Source organism: Oryza brachyantha, chromosome 6 (genome assembly GCF_000231095.2).
Source record: "Oryza brachyantha chromosome 6, ObraRS2, whole genome shotgun sequence".
Lineage (NCBI taxonomy): Eukaryota > Viridiplantae > Streptophyta > Magnoliopsida > Poales > Poaceae > Oryza > Oryza brachyantha.
Window position 1 is genome coordinate 3745431 of NC_023168.2, and position 21135 is coordinate 3766565.

The 21135-nt window shown below is 40.7% G+C and overlaps 3 protein-coding genes across 3 annotated transcripts; 2 read left to right on the top strand and 1 right to left on the bottom strand.

Moving 5' to 3' along the window:
• The first annotated feature begins 511 nt into the window (after window positions 1–511).
• LOC102711073 (ubiquitin-like protein ATG12) lies at window positions 512–2409 on the top strand. The gene is made up of 5 exons (XM_006655831.3): window positions 512–790; window positions 903–961; window positions 1622–1690; window positions 1766–1828; window positions 2075–2409. The coding sequence occupies exons 1-5, from the start codon at window positions 766–768 to the stop codon at window positions 2132–2134; spliced, it is 276 nt and encodes a 91-aa protein (XP_006655894.1). The 5' UTR covers window positions 512–765; the 3' UTR covers window positions 2135–2409.
• Window positions 2410–7263: 4854 nt separating this feature from the next.
• Window positions 7264–8737, top strand: LOC102711354 (anthocyanin regulatory C1 protein-like). Its single transcript, XM_006655832.3, has 2 exons — window positions 7264–7637; window positions 7761–8737. Exons 1-2 carry the CDS (start codon window positions 7375–7377, stop codon window positions 8308–8310), a joined length of 813 nt encoding a protein of 270 aa, XP_006655895.2. The 5' UTR covers window positions 7264–7374; the 3' UTR covers window positions 8311–8737.
• Window positions 8738–17598: 8861 nt separating this feature from the next.
• On the bottom strand, window positions 17599–20702 carry LOC102709656 (mechanosensitive ion channel protein 10). The gene is made up of 5 exons (XM_006656681.3): window positions 19320–20702; window positions 19121–19244; window positions 18333–18626; window positions 18041–18243; window positions 17599–17875 (listed from the first exon to the last, which is right to left on the bottom strand). The coding sequence occupies exons 1-5, from the start codon at window positions 20684–20686 to the stop codon at window positions 17599–17601; spliced, it is 2265 nt and encodes a 754-aa protein (XP_006656744.3). The 5' UTR covers window positions 20687–20702.
• Window positions 20703–21135: the final 433 nt, after the last annotated feature.

Consider the following 21135-nt stretch of genomic DNA (forward strand, 5'->3'; position numbering starts at 1 on the left):
ATGGAGGGGTAAAAGTATTTTTATATAAAAAACAATTGGATTTCCATTGGTAACATGTAAAAATAAAATCTTTTTTGTTCTAAATTTTGGCAATGCTAAATATTTACCTATCTTACCATGCCAATATTTGGTAATTAATTTATTATAAACCTTTTGTGAACGGTTTATATGAGTTTAGGGGTACACATTTCTGTTTTTAGGGTCAAGAGACCTCAGGTAAGTTGAGGGACCAATAATGAACTTATTCCAAACATCAATTCACCCACAACTCCTCCCTGTTCCAAATGGGCCACGGCCCACACCTCACTAGCCCATCTCCCCGGATACAATTCTCTTCATACGTGCATGCGAGTGGGCTTGGGCTGAGCCCCCTTTCGGCCCACCCACACCCCGGCCCATCAGCTGCGTATCCGCTCTCACGCTGCGACGCCTCGTCTTCTTCCTGGTGATCGATCCAACCCTCCCTCATCTTGCTGCGGTCTGCTTCTTCCACCCACACCCCCCCCCCCCTTCTCCGAAGTCCTCGTCGGAGGGTTCGAGGAGCGGTGCGCCTCCGGTGGGCTGGGCGGGTAGGTGTGGTGTTTTTCCGGCGGTTTACCAATCGGGAGCAGTCCGGTGTCGGATTTCGAGTCGGGATCCGCAAAGATCAGTCCGTCCCGGTCTCCCCCGATCGGGGGAGAAAAAGTCCAGCGAAGTCTCTCCTCCGTTCCAATCTGACGGGGGGAAGCAAACTCGTCGCGGCTTTCTCTGTTTCCCCCTTCGGCGATGGCCGCCGCCGAGCAAAAGAAAGGTTCGATCTTCTCTCTCTCTCTCTCCGTCGCATCACGTCTCCTTCCTCCTCCGCCGCCGCCACCACTGCGGTTCCTTGTGCTTAATCCTCTCTCGTGGCTCCGCGATCGCAGTCGTGGTGCACTTCAGGTCGACCGGCAACGCGCCGCAGCTGAAGCAGTCCAAGTTCAAGGTGCGGACTTTTCTTGCCCCTCTTTATTCTTCTTGGTTCTTGCTCTATGCCCGCACGACATGTTGGATCATCTGACGCCGATTAATTGTAACTGTAATTTTGCGAGGACCTTGTGTTACTTGTGTTAAAGTGAATGTATAGCCTGGGCCGATTAAATCGGCAGAATAATCCAGTAGTTAAGACAGCCACGGGATACCACACTTAGTGCTTTGATGTAGAGATGGAAGAACTCGTGTTTTGGGGGACTACGCGACAATGTTGTGTTGGTTGAGGCGTCCTGCATCAACGTGGCCCTAATTATAGCCATGAGGAGAAAAAGTGATTGATTGCCTCATTCAGGTTTTGATTTCAATATATGTCAATTTCAGACATGTACCAAACTGTGGCATGTACCACAAATAAACGTGTTAATTCAGAAGATTTTTTTTGATATGATACTTGGAATATTGAATCAGGTTATTTCTGGGGATTCATTAGTATTTGTAGTTCTACAGGGTACAAACAATTTTCTGCTAAGGTTGTCGAAGGTCCTTGTTTAGAGTAGATAAATTCCTCTGGAGCTCATTAATCGTTATGTAGTGAAATTACTTGTAACTTATTGTGGTTCAAGCAATTGGAAGCTGGAATTGTTATATACATAGGTTTGTTTTTGCATTTCAGATTGGTGGAAACGAGAAGTTTCTGAAGATCATTGACTTTCTTCGCCGACAAATTCACCAGGATACAGTGGTAATTGCAGATTCATCTGGAGAAGCATCAACATGCTTAGAAATTTGCTGATAATATTCTTTGTTTTACCTGCAGTTTCTCTACGTCAACAGTGCATTTTCACCAAACCCAGATGAGTTGATAATCGATTTATACAATGTAAGCTTTGATGTTCATGTGATTCATTCTTGCACATCAATGTATTGCTTAGTGCTTGAGTGCATTTACCATTCTGAATAGAAATTTGAAACCATTATGACCTTTGTAGCCATTCAATTTTTTTCTATAAACAAATTACTGAATGGTAGTATGAGTAATTATGTAACCTAACGTTATTCTGGTAGCAATGTCACATTTGGCTTATGATTAAAAGACAGACACTAAAATTTGTGTTTTGCATCACAGAACTTTGGAATCGATGGGCAGCTGGTGGTTAACTATGCGTCATCGATGGCATGGGGCTGAAAGATTTTCCTTCTAGAGAGGAGACTTGAATTAACAGGGAGAAACCTTTTCCTTTTTTGTACAAAACTTATTACTTACTGAAACACTCGTCATGTAAAGCGCTGAGATTTGAACATCAAAGCAAAGCACTTCCGTATTTGGTACACGTTGATGTCAATAGCAACAGTAGCAGCAGTTTTCCCTGGCTTTCAGCCCCACTGTAAAACTGAGACGTCGTGCATTGAACACCCCAGTGTTTCGTACATCGAATGGATTCCAGATTTGCAGTGCTCAAAGAGAATCTTTCTGTGTGTGTACGCATCAACTGCTACTGGAAAATACTCTGCTACAGCGAGATGCTTGCTTTGAATTTCTCTCGGTACCATGGGCCCCTTCAGATTGCCATTAAGCTCGTGCTATTAAGGGAGCCAACGATCAGTGTCACTTGAATACTTGGTGTCACTTGAATACATTTTCTTTTCGAGGGGTCACCACGGGGCCAAGTGCCCACCTGAATAGCCGATCGCGAGCAATTCGCACAGGGGTCAACACAAAGCTCGAAGCTCATAACAAATGAGTCTAGCTGAGCTTGGTTTTCAGCTCGTGAGTTTAATGAGACAGCTTGCGAGTTACTTGTTTATCTTGTTAGTACCAGAGATCACTATATTTTTTATATTTAAAATTTACTCTCTCCATTTTGTATTAACACCTTTTAGCTACGCCTAAATTTATATTGATTTTATATATGTCTAAATTCATTTACATTCATTTAAATCTAAATAATGCTTGAAAGTCTCGTAGTATGAAACGGAAGTAGCATTAACTTGTGCTTATTCCTGTAATATGTAGTGAGTTGTTTGTTAGTTTGTGTCTATTCTTATATTAAGATATAATAAAATGATAAATTTATAATTTATAGAGATGATTTAAATAAGATATAGCTCATTGACGGGCCAACTTATGAGCCAAGCCAAATTAGGATTTTAACTCGTTAACCCGAGCTAATTCATTAATATAATGAGCCCAAACGAACTGAGCCTTAACAAGCTGAGCTAGCTTGTTATCCACTCCTGCTCGTATGTACTACCTCCATCCCTAAATATTTGATTTTTTTATAAACTTTTGACTATTCGTCTTATTTAATTTTTTAACAAATATGTAAAGCTATATATATGCATAAAAGTATATTTAACAATAAATGAAATAATATAAAAAATAATTAATAACTATATAAATTTTTTGAACAAAATAAATAGTGTCAAACGTATATAAAAAATCAACTACTACGTTAAACGTTTAGTGAACGAGGGAGTATTTACGCAGCTGGTAAATCAAGCGAGCAAATTGCGGCTGATTAGTCCTCCACGTTCATGCCGTTCCGTCCATGAAAACGCAAGAAAAAAGAGCGGTATGTATTGTCAGTGCACAGTGCCACTTTCGTACCAGCAAACGTCATGCCTCTGGAAATGGAACGAATCCGTGTCGCTATGTTAAGTTGGCATCAACGCAGCACTGTTTGATAGTCGATACACAGAGAAAGAGGATTTCAGTAACGTTAGGAACATATAGATTCAGATGAAAAAGAGTCACCCTGACTCCCTGAGTATCTTAAATATGAATGATGAGTTTGATTATTTTTTTTTATCCTGCAGCGGTGCTATGCGTACTTAAGTTTTCTAGACAAGTCTCAATGCATATTTTATGAGGATGTCATGGATATTAAATAGGGTGTCATATCAGCAAAATTGCTGACTTGGCAGAGTCATTAAATAAGTGAGTTTCATGATATGAGAGAAGAGTTTCATTCACATAAAACTCATCTGACTCGGTTACCTAGTTTACAATCTTGATAAATATACCATAAAATTATACATTGAGATTGGTCTTATAAAACTCTAATACAAAGATCTCAATTGTTTAATTTACCCGATTGGTAGTTATGACAAATCAATGTATAATCACTTGGTACCAACATCAAACTTCCGAAAATTTTGTAAGGAATCTCCGTTTCAAATTACCTTGTCGTTCCGAGGACAAAACTAGAACTGAAATAATTTGGAACAGCGAGGATACTTTGATTTTCTTTTGCACGTGTATCATTTTGTGTTTTTCTCGTGGGAAGGACTACGGTACTCCAAGCGTTTATGTAGCACGGAAATTTTAGAAAAGAAGAGGTTTATTAATGCCCGTCGGATGAGAATTCGCAGGTGTAAAATAAGATTCTTTTTTCTACATAGGTCAGATGACGTACACATGTACCCGCCTTTCCGCGTATGCATATGTTTATAAGATAAATTTTGAATTTTCTAACTTAAATTTGAATTACATTTTTTTATCGTAGTTTATTTTTCAGTATTGACTTTTATATCGCTACAAATATATATAATATATATATATAATTTCTATTTATAAATTATGTTTTATTTATAAATATATTATGCCCCACTCATGCTCATACATGGGTGGGTTTAACATAGGGGTGGTGGGGATTCGAGCCTCCGCTACCTTCGTTAAAGTTATTGGAGTCCCCACGACGACTCTCTCTAAAATTTTATGGCAAAGATCAATAGAAGGTGGCTAAAACTCTAATTTGTTCAGACTTCTCTAATATCGCTGGTTAGATCCGTCACTGTGCTCATACACATCCACGTGATGTGATAGCTATATTAGTTGCCACAAAAGGAATACTGTGCATATATAGTACGATATTAACTAAGCTAATACGATTATTAATTTGCATCGACTTTTCGTTTAGTTTTCTCTCTCTATCGATCGGCCATCGCTCTGTTGGATTTGAACCGGCCACATGATCATCAGCCGGCGATTGGATCTAAAACCTGTACGTGATGAAGGACCAACTTAGCTAGCTGCACGATAAATATAGTCATCACCCAAGAATGCCAAAACAGTAGTACAAGCTAACCACACATTGGACAGTAGTAGTACCACACATGCTAATACCATTAAAGCATTTAAGCACCTGTCTCTCTATGAGTAGCTCGATATATCATGCATGGTGTTATGTATGTTACCACCCAGTCACCCACCCACTGGATGGTATGCCCATTTCAATGTAGACAATGACTTTATTTTGCTGCACTCCGTTCTGCGTTTCACAATTAATTTAAAGCTGTAGCCTAGTGATGAACCGATCGGTCGACGGTGATGCTGACGCTGAGCAGAAAAAAAAAGAAATATTCTTCTCTTGTTTAAGATGTGGTATATATGCAGAATTCTACATGACTAAAAGTTCTGGCTAAATAAGAAAAATATTGGTGGTTTGACGATGGCGTAATGGGTGTAGGACTCTATATATCTAGCTAGACTCTATATATCTAGCTATTTGGTTTAGATCCTAGTGCTGATCATAAATATTATGAACATGGAATGGGTGTAGGACTCTATATATCTAGCTATTTGGTTTAGATCCTAGTGCTGATCATAAATATTATGAACATGTAGATGTATTTTTAATTTAAACATATGTTATCACTGGTTTCATCTTGCTAATTTAAATGTGTATCAGAGGTTACATTCAGTGGTTATGAGTGTTGGTACCTATGTGTATTGGGTTTGTGCATGAATCTTTAGTGTAGTCAGAAAATACTGCCTTACTTGTAAACAACGTATATGACTTTTGGGGACCTCTTTGGTTTGAAGAATTTTCAAAGAAAAATTAAACCATTTCCTATAAAAACCCTGTATTCCGAAGAGACCCTAGATGTTGACTTGTCCTCACTTGCTACCTCTTGTGGCCTTTTTAGTCGCTGGAGAAAATAAGTGCTTATTATTTGGCAAACTATGTATGTTATCCTACCTCCCAACTCTAGCAAAATGATACATGTGTCCCTATTTTAGTAGTATATAATATAGGTGGTCATCGGTTGGCTTTTGAAGGGAAAAAATAAAACACCATATTTACAAAAGAAAAATAGTTTGTGAATAAAACTTTTATGTACATGTTCTTAGTAACTAAAAATAAAGTCTAGAAATAGACTATGATAAAAAAAATCCTAAAATCAACTTCAAATTTTAAGATTAGAACTAAAATTTTGTCTTATAAGCATAAATAGAAGCGAAAAGATGAAACTTGTACACTTTTTAAAAATTTTAACCGTAAAATACATGTGATTTTTTATATTACACTTGATCTCTTCAGTAGACTATTGCACTAGTGTTGGCTACCAGATTACCGCACCATCCTTCTGTCAATTAGTATCATGCACATGCATTGTGATGATTCATACCACCGGATTGCATAGGTCCTTCCTAGAGATAGCATGGTGGGAGCTTTTCTATCAGTTATCTTTTGATTTTCGTCTCTCGCATTGTGAACGGGTGGGTGACATAAGTGGATGGAAGGAAAACAATCCATTTTTACAATAGTGAAAAATATGTTTGTTGATATAAAGCCGACTAAATTATGTCTCCCTTATCCGTCCCTCCCATTTGTATATGAATTAACTTATCAATATACCGGTAAATCTATGGGCACTTAAGAGGAAGAAGAAGAAGGGTAAAATAGGTAGAACATGAGGCTGACTCCGGTACATTTTACTGATAGTAGAATTTAATTCATACCGTTGATCTATTTTTATCGGACGGCTGTGATTAAATTATACTACGAACAATATTAGGTGTAGTAGAAATTTAAAGGGGTAATATCGTTCTTTTTATTATGATTTTTATTGTAAAAAACTACAAAATATTGGTAATCAAGTAATTAACGAAGTACAAAAATACATTTTTTCTACTGGTAGTATAATACTATCAGTAAAATGCACCAAAGAGTCGTCCGTAGAACATGTACCTAAAGCTAAAAGCTACTGTAGGCTAAAAATGTTAGAACATGTACCTAAAGCTAAAAGCTACTGTAGGCTAAAAATGTTGGCTATGGCTGGTCCGAACAAACAATACTGACTGCAGTGGTACGTGGTAAATCGCAAAAGAATGACCAAAGGCAGGGAGGGGCATACAGGTAAACACCATTAATCCTCTCCATGTAACTTCCCAAACTGTAGCCGCCATGTCCCGTGCATGAGAATGAAATGACCACATCGATCGTACAGGGGCTAGCTAGAGGTGGTAATCATGGCCGGCCGGCCACATATCGCATGTATAAATACGGCAGGAAATGGTAGAACGAGAGGCTCTGCTGCACACAGATCACTCACACTCTCGCACCACACAGATCGATCGATAGAAATACAAAGAGAGAGAGGAGAGAGAGAGAGGGGAGGAGATAGAGAGAGATCGAATTAATGGGGAGGAGAGCTTGCTGCGCAAAGGAAGGTATGAAGAGAGGGGCGTGGACGAGCAAGGAAGACAACATGCTGGCGTCGTACATCAAGGCCCATGGGGAGGGGAAGTGGAGGGAGGTGCCCCAGCGAGCTGGCCTGCGGCGGTGCGGCAAGAGCTGCCGGCTGCGGTGGCTCAACTACCTCCGCCCGAACATCAAGCGCGGCAACATCTCCGACGACGAGGAGGAGCTCATCGTCAGGCTCCACACCCTCCTCGGCAACAGGTCAAATTTGATGACCATGACCATGATCAATAATCGCTTCACGTTTGTGTGTCGAATGATTTGATCGATCGAGCTGAAGCTAGCTAGGTGAAGTGGTTCTGATCGTGTGATGTGCTTTGGCAGGTGGTCTCTCATTGCAGGCAGGCTGCCGGGCCGAACAGACAATGAAATCAAGAACTACTGGAACAGCACGCTCAGCCGGAAGGTCGGATCCGCCGCCGCCGGCGTCGGTGGCAGCACCCGCGGCAGCGGCACGGCGGACAGCGCCGGGGCCAGAGCGACGGACGCGGCGTCGTCCAGCTCCGTCGTCCCGGGCCAGCAGCAGGCCGCCGCTTCCGGCGCGGACACCGACAACGCGACGGCGACGACGACGACGACCACCGTGTGGGCACCCAAGGCCGTGCGGTGCACCCGCGGCTTCTTCTTCCACCGGGAAACGTTAACGGCGCCGACCCCGCCGCTCGCCGAGGCGGCGCCGACCGGGGAAGGAGACGGAGACGGAGACGGAGACGGAGATGACTGCAGCGGGAGCAGCTCGGTGGCGACGACGACGTCGAGTACGTTCCCAGCGGTCGAGCCGTGCTCCATCTACGCCGGCGACGACTGGATGGACGACGTGAGAGCCTTGGCGTCGTTTCTTGACTCCGACGACGCCTGGAACTTGTGTGCGTGACATTGGTCTACTATACGTACGTACATACGTACGTGTACGCATGTTTACGTACGTCTCACGAAGGAATATATATACAAAGTGCTCGATCGTACGGTATTGTGGGTATGCATCAACACTTTTCTCAAGGAAAAAATTGCACGAACCTATAACGGTGTATTTTAATTTCACAAGAAAAAATGAGGTGTCTCTGACTCCTGCAATCGCACGCCTATGATCATGTTGGTGTATTTTAATTTATATACAAAGTCTAACTATAAAGTCAAGCTATAAGTAAATCTTGGATATAACAAAGGGGCTGCTATAATTACATGATCCTCCTTTAAAATAGAACGATTTTTATGAGGTACCAAATACGATATCTTAGTGATATCGAATATGATACTGCGATACTAGTTGATAATAAGATCGTACCATGTAATATTTGATTGGTACCAATAAATACTAGAACAGTATCAATTGATACCACTATCAGTAATGACTAATACGTCATCCCAACATACACTAGCGCCATTAGTAGCCAGCATATTGAGCTCACCAATCTATGGAAATTCCAGCAAATGATTTCTCAGTTCAGCATGCATCAACTAGAAAGGCAGGACAAGAATTACGGCGGCAATAGAGGTCAATGAAGTCGAGGGTTGGCCTCGCAGCAGGCGTGCATGTACCTACTCCGGGCGGCTAAAAATGGAGCGCGAAAGCGTAAGAGGAGGCGGGCAACGGGGTTAGCTCCTCTTATCATCCGACCTACCACTAACTAGACGACGCGAGAGGAGGTCACAAGGGACGAGTCAGATGACCATGCCGAAGAGGATTTCACAGGTGAAATCGGCACAACGCCCGACGTGTGGAAGGCTGTACCCCTTCCCAAAACAAAAACTTTTCAGACTTTAACTTTTCGTCTTATTTTTTAAAAAAAAGATTCGATTAATAATTTTATTTTTATTAGATGATAAAACACTAATTCTTTTAAAATTTCTTAACAGTTTTTAAATAAGACGGATGGTCAAATGCTCGACACAAAAATCGAAAATTTGATTTTTTGGAACGGAAGGAGTACATTTGAAACGGTATATTATAGTTTAGCATCTCCGTACGTATAACAAACTGTAACAATGCAAAATCCCGGTGATGTACTTTTGCACAGTATTGTTTAATTCCAAAGCTATTATTAATGCATATATTTTTAAAAGTAGTGGTCAAGGTTTTCTAAAGACCTTTCAAGGGCTCCTTTAGGATGACAAGAGCATGAAAACACAGGAATATGATGTCACGACTTATTGCTTCCTATAGGAAGAAAATCGAAAGAAGTTTGTAGAAAATGTTGTTTGGTATCACTGTCGCAAGTCTCTTTATTTTTTATTATGCCATTGACTTTTTACATTTGATCATTCATCTTATTCAAACAATTTACATTGTTATTAATTATTTATTGTGATTTGACCTATTACTAAAGACACCCCAAGCATTACTTATAATTTTGCATATTTAATTTGCACAAACATTTTTAATAAAACAAATGGTCCAACGCAGATTCAAAAGTCAACGGCATAAAACACGGAGTGTGAATCTTGAGACACGGAAAGAAAAGACATAAGGCCTTACATCTTGTTAATTATCCTCCATAATCTCTATGAAAGTGAGCTATCCATTGAAATTTCTATGGATTTTAATTATAGATATTATTCTTTGTTCAACCTTGTAAGAATTCTTTCCAATGGATTTCAATCATGTAAAATGCCTCCATTTTTCTTTTGTTCCAAAGGAACTTTAAAATTAAACCACTTGAAAAGGTGGACAACTGTTTTTTTCAAAAAAAAGAAAGAGAAAATTCTACTGAGCCAAATATATACATGCCAAATTTAAGAGAATTGTAGGGGATTTCAATTAATTAAATTCCACGTCGTAACCCCAAAGTTGTTTTGAGGATTCATGTCCTCACCCTTTTCCAACTTTACCAAACATGTCTCCTCTCTACAAATATGACATATGAATGTCATAAAGTTTGAATCCCAAACAACTTTACTAGTAATGATTAATGACTCTTAGCTTAATTATAGGGAAGACAAGGATGCAGTGATATGACTCATTGATGGAAAACTGCGGTAGTTAGTAGTACCACTGGATAGCCATAGGAGAGAGGCGATAGGTGGATCCATATTGCGATCAGAGACATCAGATAAGGAATCAAGGAGTGACTTATTAGCAGGTGAGTATATTGTATTGGAGGCGCGAAACGTGGGTATAATTTGGTACGTAAACTTTTTGATGCACAAACTTGTATAGTGTGTGCGAACGAAGACCAAAACATGACACAGGCCATGGCCACTCTAGCAGGATCATCTTTTGGCATATTAAAAGAAAACGTCAAACGATATATTTGTAAACAAAAAATAATTTATAAATAAAAAAATTATATGTGTTTTTAGCTATCTAAAATGCATAGGCTGAAAAATAAAATACGATGTAAAGATCTTGTAATTAATTCTAAACTTAAGATTAAGATCTAATTCAAATTTAAAACTATAAGTATAATCTGAAGCGAAAAAAAAATGAGCCTCACTAACTGGCCAGTGATTAGGATGTCCCGTCAGCACACCGATTATGTTCATTCATTTCTATTTGGAGCCCGCGATGTTGATCGGTTTCACGATAGTTGATATTTGAAAGAGATGGAGATAAATCACGCGATTCCGTGATTAGTGCTGAATTATATTAAGGTGGAAGTTTGTGAGAATTGGATCCAAGCAGAAGGGCTTTGCTTGGAGACCCTGGCAGCGAAGCGTGATTAGGGTAGCGGTGGCAAGACACTGTCGTCAGAGAAATATGGTGCCAGGGCTGCGTACGTGTTTAAGGTGCACTGCCTCCTATCCCTGCTACAAAACTGATTTTACACGACACCCCATAATTTTTGCAAACAGACGATAATTGTGGCGTCTACAAAAATCGAGGGTCATTTTTTCATACGACATGCGGCTCACTAATTAAACGCCCTCATGGAAAAATGGATTTTTCCATATGGGCCACTTAAGCAACCTTATACAAAAATAAAATTTGAAAAATTTAAAACTAGTGTATCTCAATCATGTGAACTTCAAATTAGATGATTTTTCCCTAAATGTTTCTAAAATCATGCTTTTATCATGTTATTGTGTTCTTACTAGTATTATATTAGCTTTTTTTTCTTTGTGACTTTGTTTTATCAATTAAAAATTAAAATTTCAAAACTTCAAATAATATTTTGAAGCAGTAAATGATTTCAACCGAAGAAGTCATCAATAACAAAGTTGTATAGCTCATCAAGATCTATAACTTTTATTTTGGTCATTTATCCTTCCGACAAAGTAATTGGTAAGATTGTTCACAAAATGTATATCTCTTTTAAAACTATATAAGAGATGTACATTTTGTGAGTAATCTTACAAATCACTTTGTCGGATGAAGAAATGATCAAAACAGAAGTTATATATCTTGCTGAGTTATACAGTTTTGTTATTGATGACTTTTTTAGATGAAATCATTTAGTATTTGAAAATATTATTTGAAGTTTTCATAATTTGAAATTCATATTCAAACTGTTCAAACAAAGTCATATAGAAAAATGACCAGTACAAAAGTTATAGATCTTCATAAATTATATAACTTTATTTCTGACAACTTTTCCATTTGAAATCATTTATTACCTGAAAAATTATTTAAATTTTTTATATTTTAAAATTCAAATTTTATATAGTTCAATCAAACTCGGATGAAGAAATGAACAAAAGAAAAGATCTCAACGAGTTCTACAACTTTCTTTTTGGCAACTTTTTTATACAAGTTCATTTAATATCATAAAATTTGATTTGAAGTTCTCGCATTTTTCAATCAATTTTTCAATAACTATTTTCGCATGCGGTTCACCTAAGAAGCCACATGTAAAAATCTATTTTTGCATGCGGCTCCTTTAAGTAGACCACATGTAATTTTTTCCCTCCTCAGCACTTCAAAAATGTTCATATCTTCTCTCCTTTCCTCTCCTCTTTCGGATATCTCACCCTTATCTTTTTCTTTCTCATACTCTCTCTCACTCTCTTTCTCTTTCTCTCTTTCTCTCCTTGATCTGCGCCCGGCCGAGGAGGAGGCGGCGAGAGCGAGCGGCACGGCCGAGGAGGAGACTTTACTTAAAAAGTCTCCATGTGATAAAGAAAATAATAGTTGACTTATAGCCTATTATCATACTGGCTCTTAGGAGAAGATGATACTGAGACAATTTCTAATCTTAGTGTAATGGTTGCTTTCAAATTGTCTACAGATGATGCGGAGGATAATAACAGTTTGACGCTTAGTGTATTTTTGTCCTTGCCCTAAATTCCAATCCCAAACAACTTTATCAGTAATGATTAATGACTCTTAGCTTAATTATAGAGAAGACATATATGGAGTGACATGACTCCTTTGATGCAAAGCAACAGTAGTTAGTGATACCATGCTAGAAAAGCACACCAGAGAAGAGCTTGGTGGATACATATTGAGGGAGACAAGGAGTACATCAAGCAGTGACTCGTTAGGAAGTGAAAGGCTCTTATGATAGTAAATCTTCGGTTCACTAAGCATGGTGGACCCCAAGCCCGATGACGTGTCAACGAGCTGTGGCACTATGGACAACTATCAATATTAATAGTGTCACGATGTTCATGACTGTTTACGACATGCTAGCTCATGCCTTAGCTTTAAATAATTTCTAGATCTGTCACTCTACGGAAGATGAAAAAAAAAGTGTGATCACACTTACTATCTGCATCCATAATAACTGTTTATTTGAAAAATTTATGAAACAATTGAAAAAAATAGTTACACGTAAAGTACTATTTATATTTTATTATGTTGTAGTAACAATAAAAATATTAATCATAAAAAATTTTTAAATAAAATAAAGAGTCAAAAATTTTATCAAACACATATAAATTTATTTATTTTGCACAGATGTTGTACATATATAGGCACAGCACACACGACGTACGCACGTGTTGAAACAGCCGTACATACGTGGCGACATCGCACCATCCAACCGATCTCCGCTTTAGGGGCTTTTTTATCAGACTTTTTTTAACTTGGTGTCATATTAAATATTTGGACGTTAATTAGGAGTATAAATAGAGATGATAACAAAACTAATGGTATAAATAAAGACTATTTCATTAGACAAATTTTTAAGTCTAATTAATCCACAATTAGCAAATATTTACGTGTAAAGTACATGGTCGGTCCTTAAATTTATGGCACGGTACCACTTAGTTCCATAAATTTAGAAAATGTACGTTTAGGTCCATAAATTTGTTTTATTGTCTAAACTTAAGACTATTTGTTCCGTAATCACAGACTAATTATGATCAATATGTTCGTCTTGTGAAATTGGCTTGTCGGGGTAGAGGATTAAATAGGTGGAGGAAGAAGGATACTGTGCGTCGGATGTGCATGTTTGCTTCGATTGGTTCGTTGCGGTGCATGCATCAACATGACGGCTAGACTGAATGCGGTTACTACGGAACAACTGCTCGCTCCGCTCGTTCGTATTCTAACGGCTGAAATCATTACTTATTTATGTATTTATTATTTGTTTATTTAAAAATTTTGTATAAATAAAAAAAGCAAGATATAAGTAAAATTTGTTTATTTAAAAATTTTGTATAAATAAAAAAAACAAGATATAAGCAACATTTTTTCATAAGACTAATAGTCAAACGCGTAAAAACAACCGAGTTAGTACTATAACTTCTGAGTTTGTTCATCTATAAATATTGATGGTATAAGCCAGTAGTATATCATGCAGCACAAACCGAAGGCTTGTTTGAGCAATAGGGTGATTCACTTTAACACCCGTGACCACCACAATTATTATGGTAAGTGGTCAAGATAGTAGTAGTATACTGTCTTGTCCATCGTTTTGGTGCTTGAGACATGACGCTCAGTTATCGACGGTCGTCGATGTGTCATGTCGGCCCTCTTCTGTAAGATAGCATGGCTATGTAGGGAACAACAGAGAACACCGTGCTTTCCACACATGCATATGTGTAGGTGCTTTTACACTGACCTCACCCGATTGATTAAGACCTATATTAACATGCTCGAGTACTAATACCTTGTAAATGTAGATCTTGTACGTCTTGTCGCTCTTCTTACTTGATGCGGTTTGAGCATCTAGTAGTCAAGCTTGGGCCCCAAGCCTGTCTAAGGCCCTTGATTGTCCCTCCTCCTTGGCTCCCTCAGGCAAACACCCTTCCAAGCACTCTGAAGGTGTGAGCCCAGAGTTCCTAATAGACATGGGGTTGGAAGGTATTGAACTTTCTTACGATAAGAAGTTCATGATAGGTACACCTCTCATGATAAAGATGTCGATGTGGGACACACCTTCTTAACACTTGAGTGGTGCCCACCTTACAGGTTGTATCGCCCCCTTATCGATGGGCAGCATGCAACCGTAGGGAGGTGTCGAGCCCCTAGGGTTAGGGGGCCACTTGCAGCTTCTCTATGTGGGTATCGATGCTTCTCCTTCGAGGGAAGGGGCTTCTTCTTCGATGGGAGGAGGGCGTAGAGGATCGTTGGGAGACGGGGACCCGGGAGCCCCTCGGGTTCGAGTCCCTGTTGCAACATATCAACCATCGAGCTCCCGCACGTCTCCTCCCAGGGGAAGTAGGACCCCAGGTTTGGGGTTTCGTGCCGCCGATAATGGTACATGCATGTATTATAAATTTTAATAGTGGTGTATATTCATTGTTCTATTGGGAATTGTCATTTATTATTATTTAAATGTCCAACATTTAGTAAAGGTCATGTTGAATTTTTTTTATTTAGTAGCTAATATGTCCTAAATATATCGTAGTATTTATTTTTTATTTTCCATATTTTTAAAACATTTTAGGATTTTTTTATTTATATTTTTCTTGGACCGAACAAGGTGTGGTTTTGAGCCCAAACCACGTGATAATCGTCTAAAACCACGTGCTTTGGCCGGGAAAATCGCAGAGATTATGGTGTTTTAATTCAAATTCTTTGAAAACGAGGCACCATACCTGCAGGTATGGATGAGGGTGAGCGGAAGACTCCTGCAATGTTGTTACGAGGATGCATGTCTGAACATGGTACTGAAAAACCACAGGCGACGATTGCCCTTGCAAGAAAGATGAACACCGCAATCCTGACAAAACAAACAGAATTCAAAATGCGCGTTGCTATACAAATCTGGGGAAAAAAATTAAATGAAATATTGAGAGAATACAGTACGCATATGCTGGTCTGGTGGCCAAGGAAATTTTTTATTTTTTAAACTTTTTAATAAATAATTTATTACTAAACCTCCAGAGAAAATATTTTCACCTTATGAATCTTTTGACTACACCACGACACGCCACGGCACACCACTGACATTGACGTGATAAGACTGCCACACCATACTATACCGACCAGACTGCGTGATAGCATTGTTTTGTCACCAACACGAGCGTGACCAAAAGGTTCGGTTTTAAAAAAATTTTGTCCGATGGTTCAGTAATAAAATTACATGCTAAAAAGGTTTATTTAATAAAAAAAATTTCGTGGCCAAGCTGCGCAGATCCCTTCGCCGACCTGCTGCTCGCTAACGCCTGGGAGAAGGCGAAATTAAAGTGGTCCGGCGCCGGCGCCGGTGGCGGTGGCGGACGCGGGCGAGGCTCTGCGGTAGACGAGACGACGGCGCTGGCGGTGAGGCTCGTCGGCGGTAGACGAGGCGACGGAGACGGGGACGAGCTGATGGGGTGGTGAGTTGTGACGGCTAGGGACCTAGGGTTGAGTGACTGGAGTCCATCGATGGTTGATGAGTTTGGGCTAGGCTGGAGACTGACGTCTTGTGGGCGTGGAGGTGGGCTAATGGGCCGGCTGACGAGTTTGGGCCAATATCCGGAGCCCCGTCTTTTATATTCTGTTTCTAACCAAAATTTAATTTTTTATCTTAAATTTGAACTAGATTTAGAGTTTTTTCATCAAAGCTTATTTTTTTCAGTCTTACTTTTAGATAGCTAAGAATATATATATATAATATTTTTATTCACAAATTATTTTTTATTTACAAATATGTTGTTTAGTTTTTTTCTAAATAAGCCAAACAATGACCCCCTTTGGTTTTCGGTTAACCGACACGGCGTTTTTATCGGCTGATTAGCCGCACGCGAAACGAAAGGTTAAATGGATTTATTTGATTTTTAAGTAATTTATATATAATTATTTTTTATAAAACATATTGTTTAGCAGTTTTAGAAATGGACGTGGGTCATAAATAACCCATGACCGGTTTTAGTTTAAATAAATGAACAAAACTTAGTTTATTTATTTGAATCAGAGTAAGCCACGAAATACCCGTGGACGGACCTACGTCCATTCCTGACCAGTTGAAAAACGTGCTAACAAAACCAAGTCGTACTCAAGTCCACTGCTCTGAAAAAGAACCAGCCCAGAACTACCGGGAAAAAGTACCGGGAAAAAGGATCGAGCGTGGAGCTCGGTGGTGGCAGGCTTGTGCGTGCACATTTTCTAAACTACTAAACAATATATTTTTTTCAGAAAATTTATATATAGAAGTTCAAATGAATGCCAAATTTAGTACTGTTTAAAGTACTGTACTCGACTTTTAGGACTCAGCAAAACTGTGTATTGGGATGTAAACGCTCTGAATTCTTAGGATAACGTATCAACGCAATCAAATGATCCTCTCAGTTACAACTTTGATGGCCTTGCCCAACACAGTGTGTAATCTGTTTTTGGCCCTGTTTACTAGAACTTAAGATCCCAAGAGTCAGCTAGTAAGAATATAAAAAAGATAGGGTTTCCCAGCTTCTAATTTCTAGTGTATTTTCTGGATTTACAACTACACCTTCTTATAATCTGGATGAGAATCTAAGTTGTTTAGGAGAACTGAAGATTACGTTAGAAGATGCAGTTGTTAGAAGCTCCCTCACACAGGACCTTTTACTTCGATTGGTAGCCTATGACCCAATCACCCAAAGGTTATGACAGAGTTAAGATTATACAGAGTCCATAAAGTAACACAACACACAACTTCCCAACCTTCCAATTTCAGTAACCCAACGGGGAATATATACAGAAATAAACTATCGTTTCCATACACTGCAGATGCTAAGCATTCATTGATGAAACCACAGGAGTCTATGCATGTTAGAAAGATTTTGAAGAGCTTCAGCACAGGCCGCAAGATTAGTCATCAGCTGTCAGTCTCCTTGAAACCATGGTATAGCCAACAGTTGTTAGCTTCCCCATGTTTTATCTACTCTGGGGCAGGGCAATGGGTACTGGATCTGTGCCGACAAAGCTAAGCTCAACCTTTTGGGGTAGAAGGTGGTACGTGATGGACATCTCTTCGAACAGTTTCTTTAATTCCATGACGAGCTCAGATCTCCTGATGTTTCTCTCTCGGATATTCTGGAAGTTCATCGTATGCTGGACACAAAGAGACATGTTGATCTTGTTCACGTCAAGGATGTCCTTTAAGTTTACAGTGTGAATAGGGCACCAGTGTGTTGGTTTGCTCTCTATGTACCTGAAAGTAAAGGAATTAGCGGAAGCTGATACGTGATAATGTGGATCAAATGAAACACACAGACACCTTCACATAACTTGCATATTATTTATACCACAAAGAATTTTTTTTCTCTAAAAATGTATTCTTAACATGATGAAAACAAGAAAAAGTTTAAGAACCCACCCTTTAATTCTGGACTTCAAAGCTCCAATTCTCTCAATTGAAGTTGAAACATCAATAGAGAAATCAATGGTGTCATACATATTGGGGCTTCGGTAAAAGTTGCTGATTGCCTTTGTTGACAATACAGAGTTTGGGTAATATATCTTCTCGTTGTCATTCTTCAAGAAAACAGTGGTTAATATATTCATTTCTTCGACAACCATCTACCATCAGCATATATAAAAGTTAGCACCAGAACTTGATATGAAAGATCAACTGAAACCAGTACTGGGAAGGGTGGTCTAAAAGTGACCTGTATTCCATCGATGACACAGCGGTCGCCAACATCAAATGGATGCATGATGAATACAAATATAAGGGCCTCAAAAACAGTCTTGCACGCATTCCCAAATATGAATACCACAACTAGAAGTTGAGACGAGATGACAAGAAGGATCTTTGTTGTCGCAATGCCCATCAACAACAAAGTGATGATAATGATAATAACAATCACTAAAACTGTGATCAGATTATGAAGTTGCATAACTGCTGTTTTTGTGTCATTCAAAGAATGTGCCAGTGATTTGCGATCAAGGTATGCCTTTACCTAGTGGTAGAAAAAAAATAATCAGGAAAACAAACAGATGAGCTTCAGATACAACTCTAATATATCCATGGGGCATCAAGATATAGCACTATAGCAGACACATAGCCTCATCCTATATTGCTGCAGGATGTATTGCTTTCACTTTCACAATCTTAAATGAGTTACCAGAAAAATAAATAAATATGATTATTTGTTAGATTGTAAAGAGGAACTAGAAGATGAGATCATAAGGAAGCAATTCACCACGTCCAAATTTTGTAATTTCAAGTTATGTTTACAACTTAATGTGTTACTCAAATTGTAGAACTCTAATATAGTAGTATTAGTATAACAGCAGGGCATAAGCTCACAAGTCATTTCTGATTGCTACAGACAAAACTCAATAGGAATGTATTAACATTTGAGTCAATCTATGTCCTAGGATAAAATGACCACTAGGACATAGGATGAATACCATAAATGGAAACAATGTTTGTGTTAGAGTTTTCCATTACCACCCAGTTTTTCAGTGCAGACTTTTTAATCTTCCTGGTTTCGAATGCCCCCTCAAACCTTTGAAGCACCAAATCCACCTCCTCCTTGTTGAAAAATCTCAGCAGATCGACCTCCTCAATGTGCCTGCACGAATAAACAATTGTACAAATTGAAAGACATCAAAACGAATGGACAACTTTACAATTATAATCCTCTTACTTATAGCCCGGTCTTGCGACGTTCTTGAAAATTGCAGATGCAGCTGCCTTTGCCTCCCACTCATTGCTAATCTCCTTATCCTTCTGCTCCATGCCATCAACATCATCAAAGCTCTCAATAGTATTAGATATTGTAGAAAGCCTTGAGCTTCCAATTGCCGCCATCAGCCCTTTCATCGTCCATGCCGACACCTTCTCCTGGCTCATCTTCCTCAGTTTCATTACGTCAATCACTCCCGGCGAGCTTTTCTCCTCCTTAGTTTTGGTGAAGCTCACTCGCCCACTACCCTCCCGGCCAACATTTTCTGCTAGCTCCATCACAGGCGGCCCCGACAAGGTCTGCAGGATGTACTGATCGAACACATTTTCCAGAATACGGTCAAAGAACGCCTTCCGGTGGAACGTGGATGCGACCACCTTCATGAGGAAGGTCTTGACCAGCCAAATGATCGAGCCGATGAGCACAGAGGCGAGAAACCTGGAGACATAATTGAGGATTCTGGCCGTCTTGGCCGATCGACCGACGTCACGGTCAAAGAGCTGTGACCATGCGATGAGCACCAGCCCAATCCAGAGGCAGACTTGGACGCTCTTCTTGAGCCCGAATACGAAGTAGAGCACCTTGTTGCGGAGCAGGAAGTTGCGCTCGACGAGGAAGACAACGAAGGTGACGACCCAATGGCTGACGAGGTGGCCGGAGAAGACGCAGATGACCATAACGCACCATTTCCAGATCTCCAGGCCCCAGAAGGAACTCTTCTTGAGCGGCCGCACCACGAGGCTGACGATGAGCAGCGCGAGGAAGAGGACGAGCACGACGACCTCGGCGCCGAGCTTCATCCTGCGGCGGCAGCGGGCCGACGACTTGCGCGGGACCTCCTTGGGGAAGACGTCCTCCTCCTCGTCGGCGTCGCCGGGGGTGTGCGGCGTGGAGGCAGCCGCGGAGCCAGGCGCCCCGCCCGCCGCGGAAGGGTGCACCGGGGAGGCGTGCGAGGAAGGCGTGGACACGGCGGCCGAGGGCGGCGCGGCGGGCTCGACGAAGCGGGACTTGGGCCTGGCGAGCGAGGAGCGGCGGCGGAGGAGCGCGGCGGAGGCGGGAGGCAGCGGCGGGCGCGAGGCCGGCGCGGGGGGGCGCGAGGCCGGCGCGGGGGGGCTCGAGGCGGCGACGGCGGCCTTCTCGGGGTTCTGTTGGGGAGGCTTCGCGGCCTCGGGCAGCGGGGCCGTCGGCGTCTTCGGCTGCTGGTGATGATGGCTCGGGTTCAGCTGCGCCTGCGCCTGCGCCTGTGGCGGCTGGTCGGGCGGGATGAGGAGCACGAGGTCGGCATTGGCCGGGGCGGGCAGCGGCCTGGCGTGGTGCGGAGGGTCCATGGGTCGCCGCGGCGGCGGCGCGGGGCGTGAGGGTGGCGGCGGTGGGAGTGGAATGGAACGGGGGGAGGGGGGTGGCTGGCCGTAGCCGTTTTCGAAGTTTGAGCCCGGGTTAAAGAAAGAGGCGGAGCGGGGTGGAGAGACGCACGCAGGCACTTTGCCCGGGACCGGTTTTCGCTCGTCTGGTTGGTCGCGCCGTGTACTTTCCAACTTGAGCGGCCGAGATTTCTTTATTTATTTCTGTCTTATTTTATTTTTTTTACTTTTACAAATAAACCGATGTAAATCTTATTTTTAAAATATGCACAATTTGATCCTGTCACGTGGTACGCCCTATCAATGGGACTATAACATGGGAATATGGGGCATATTTTGAAAAATAGGTTTTTTTACTATCCTAAAAGTAAATATTAAAATGTGTAAGAGGTTTTTTTTATTTCTGGGTTCTTTTC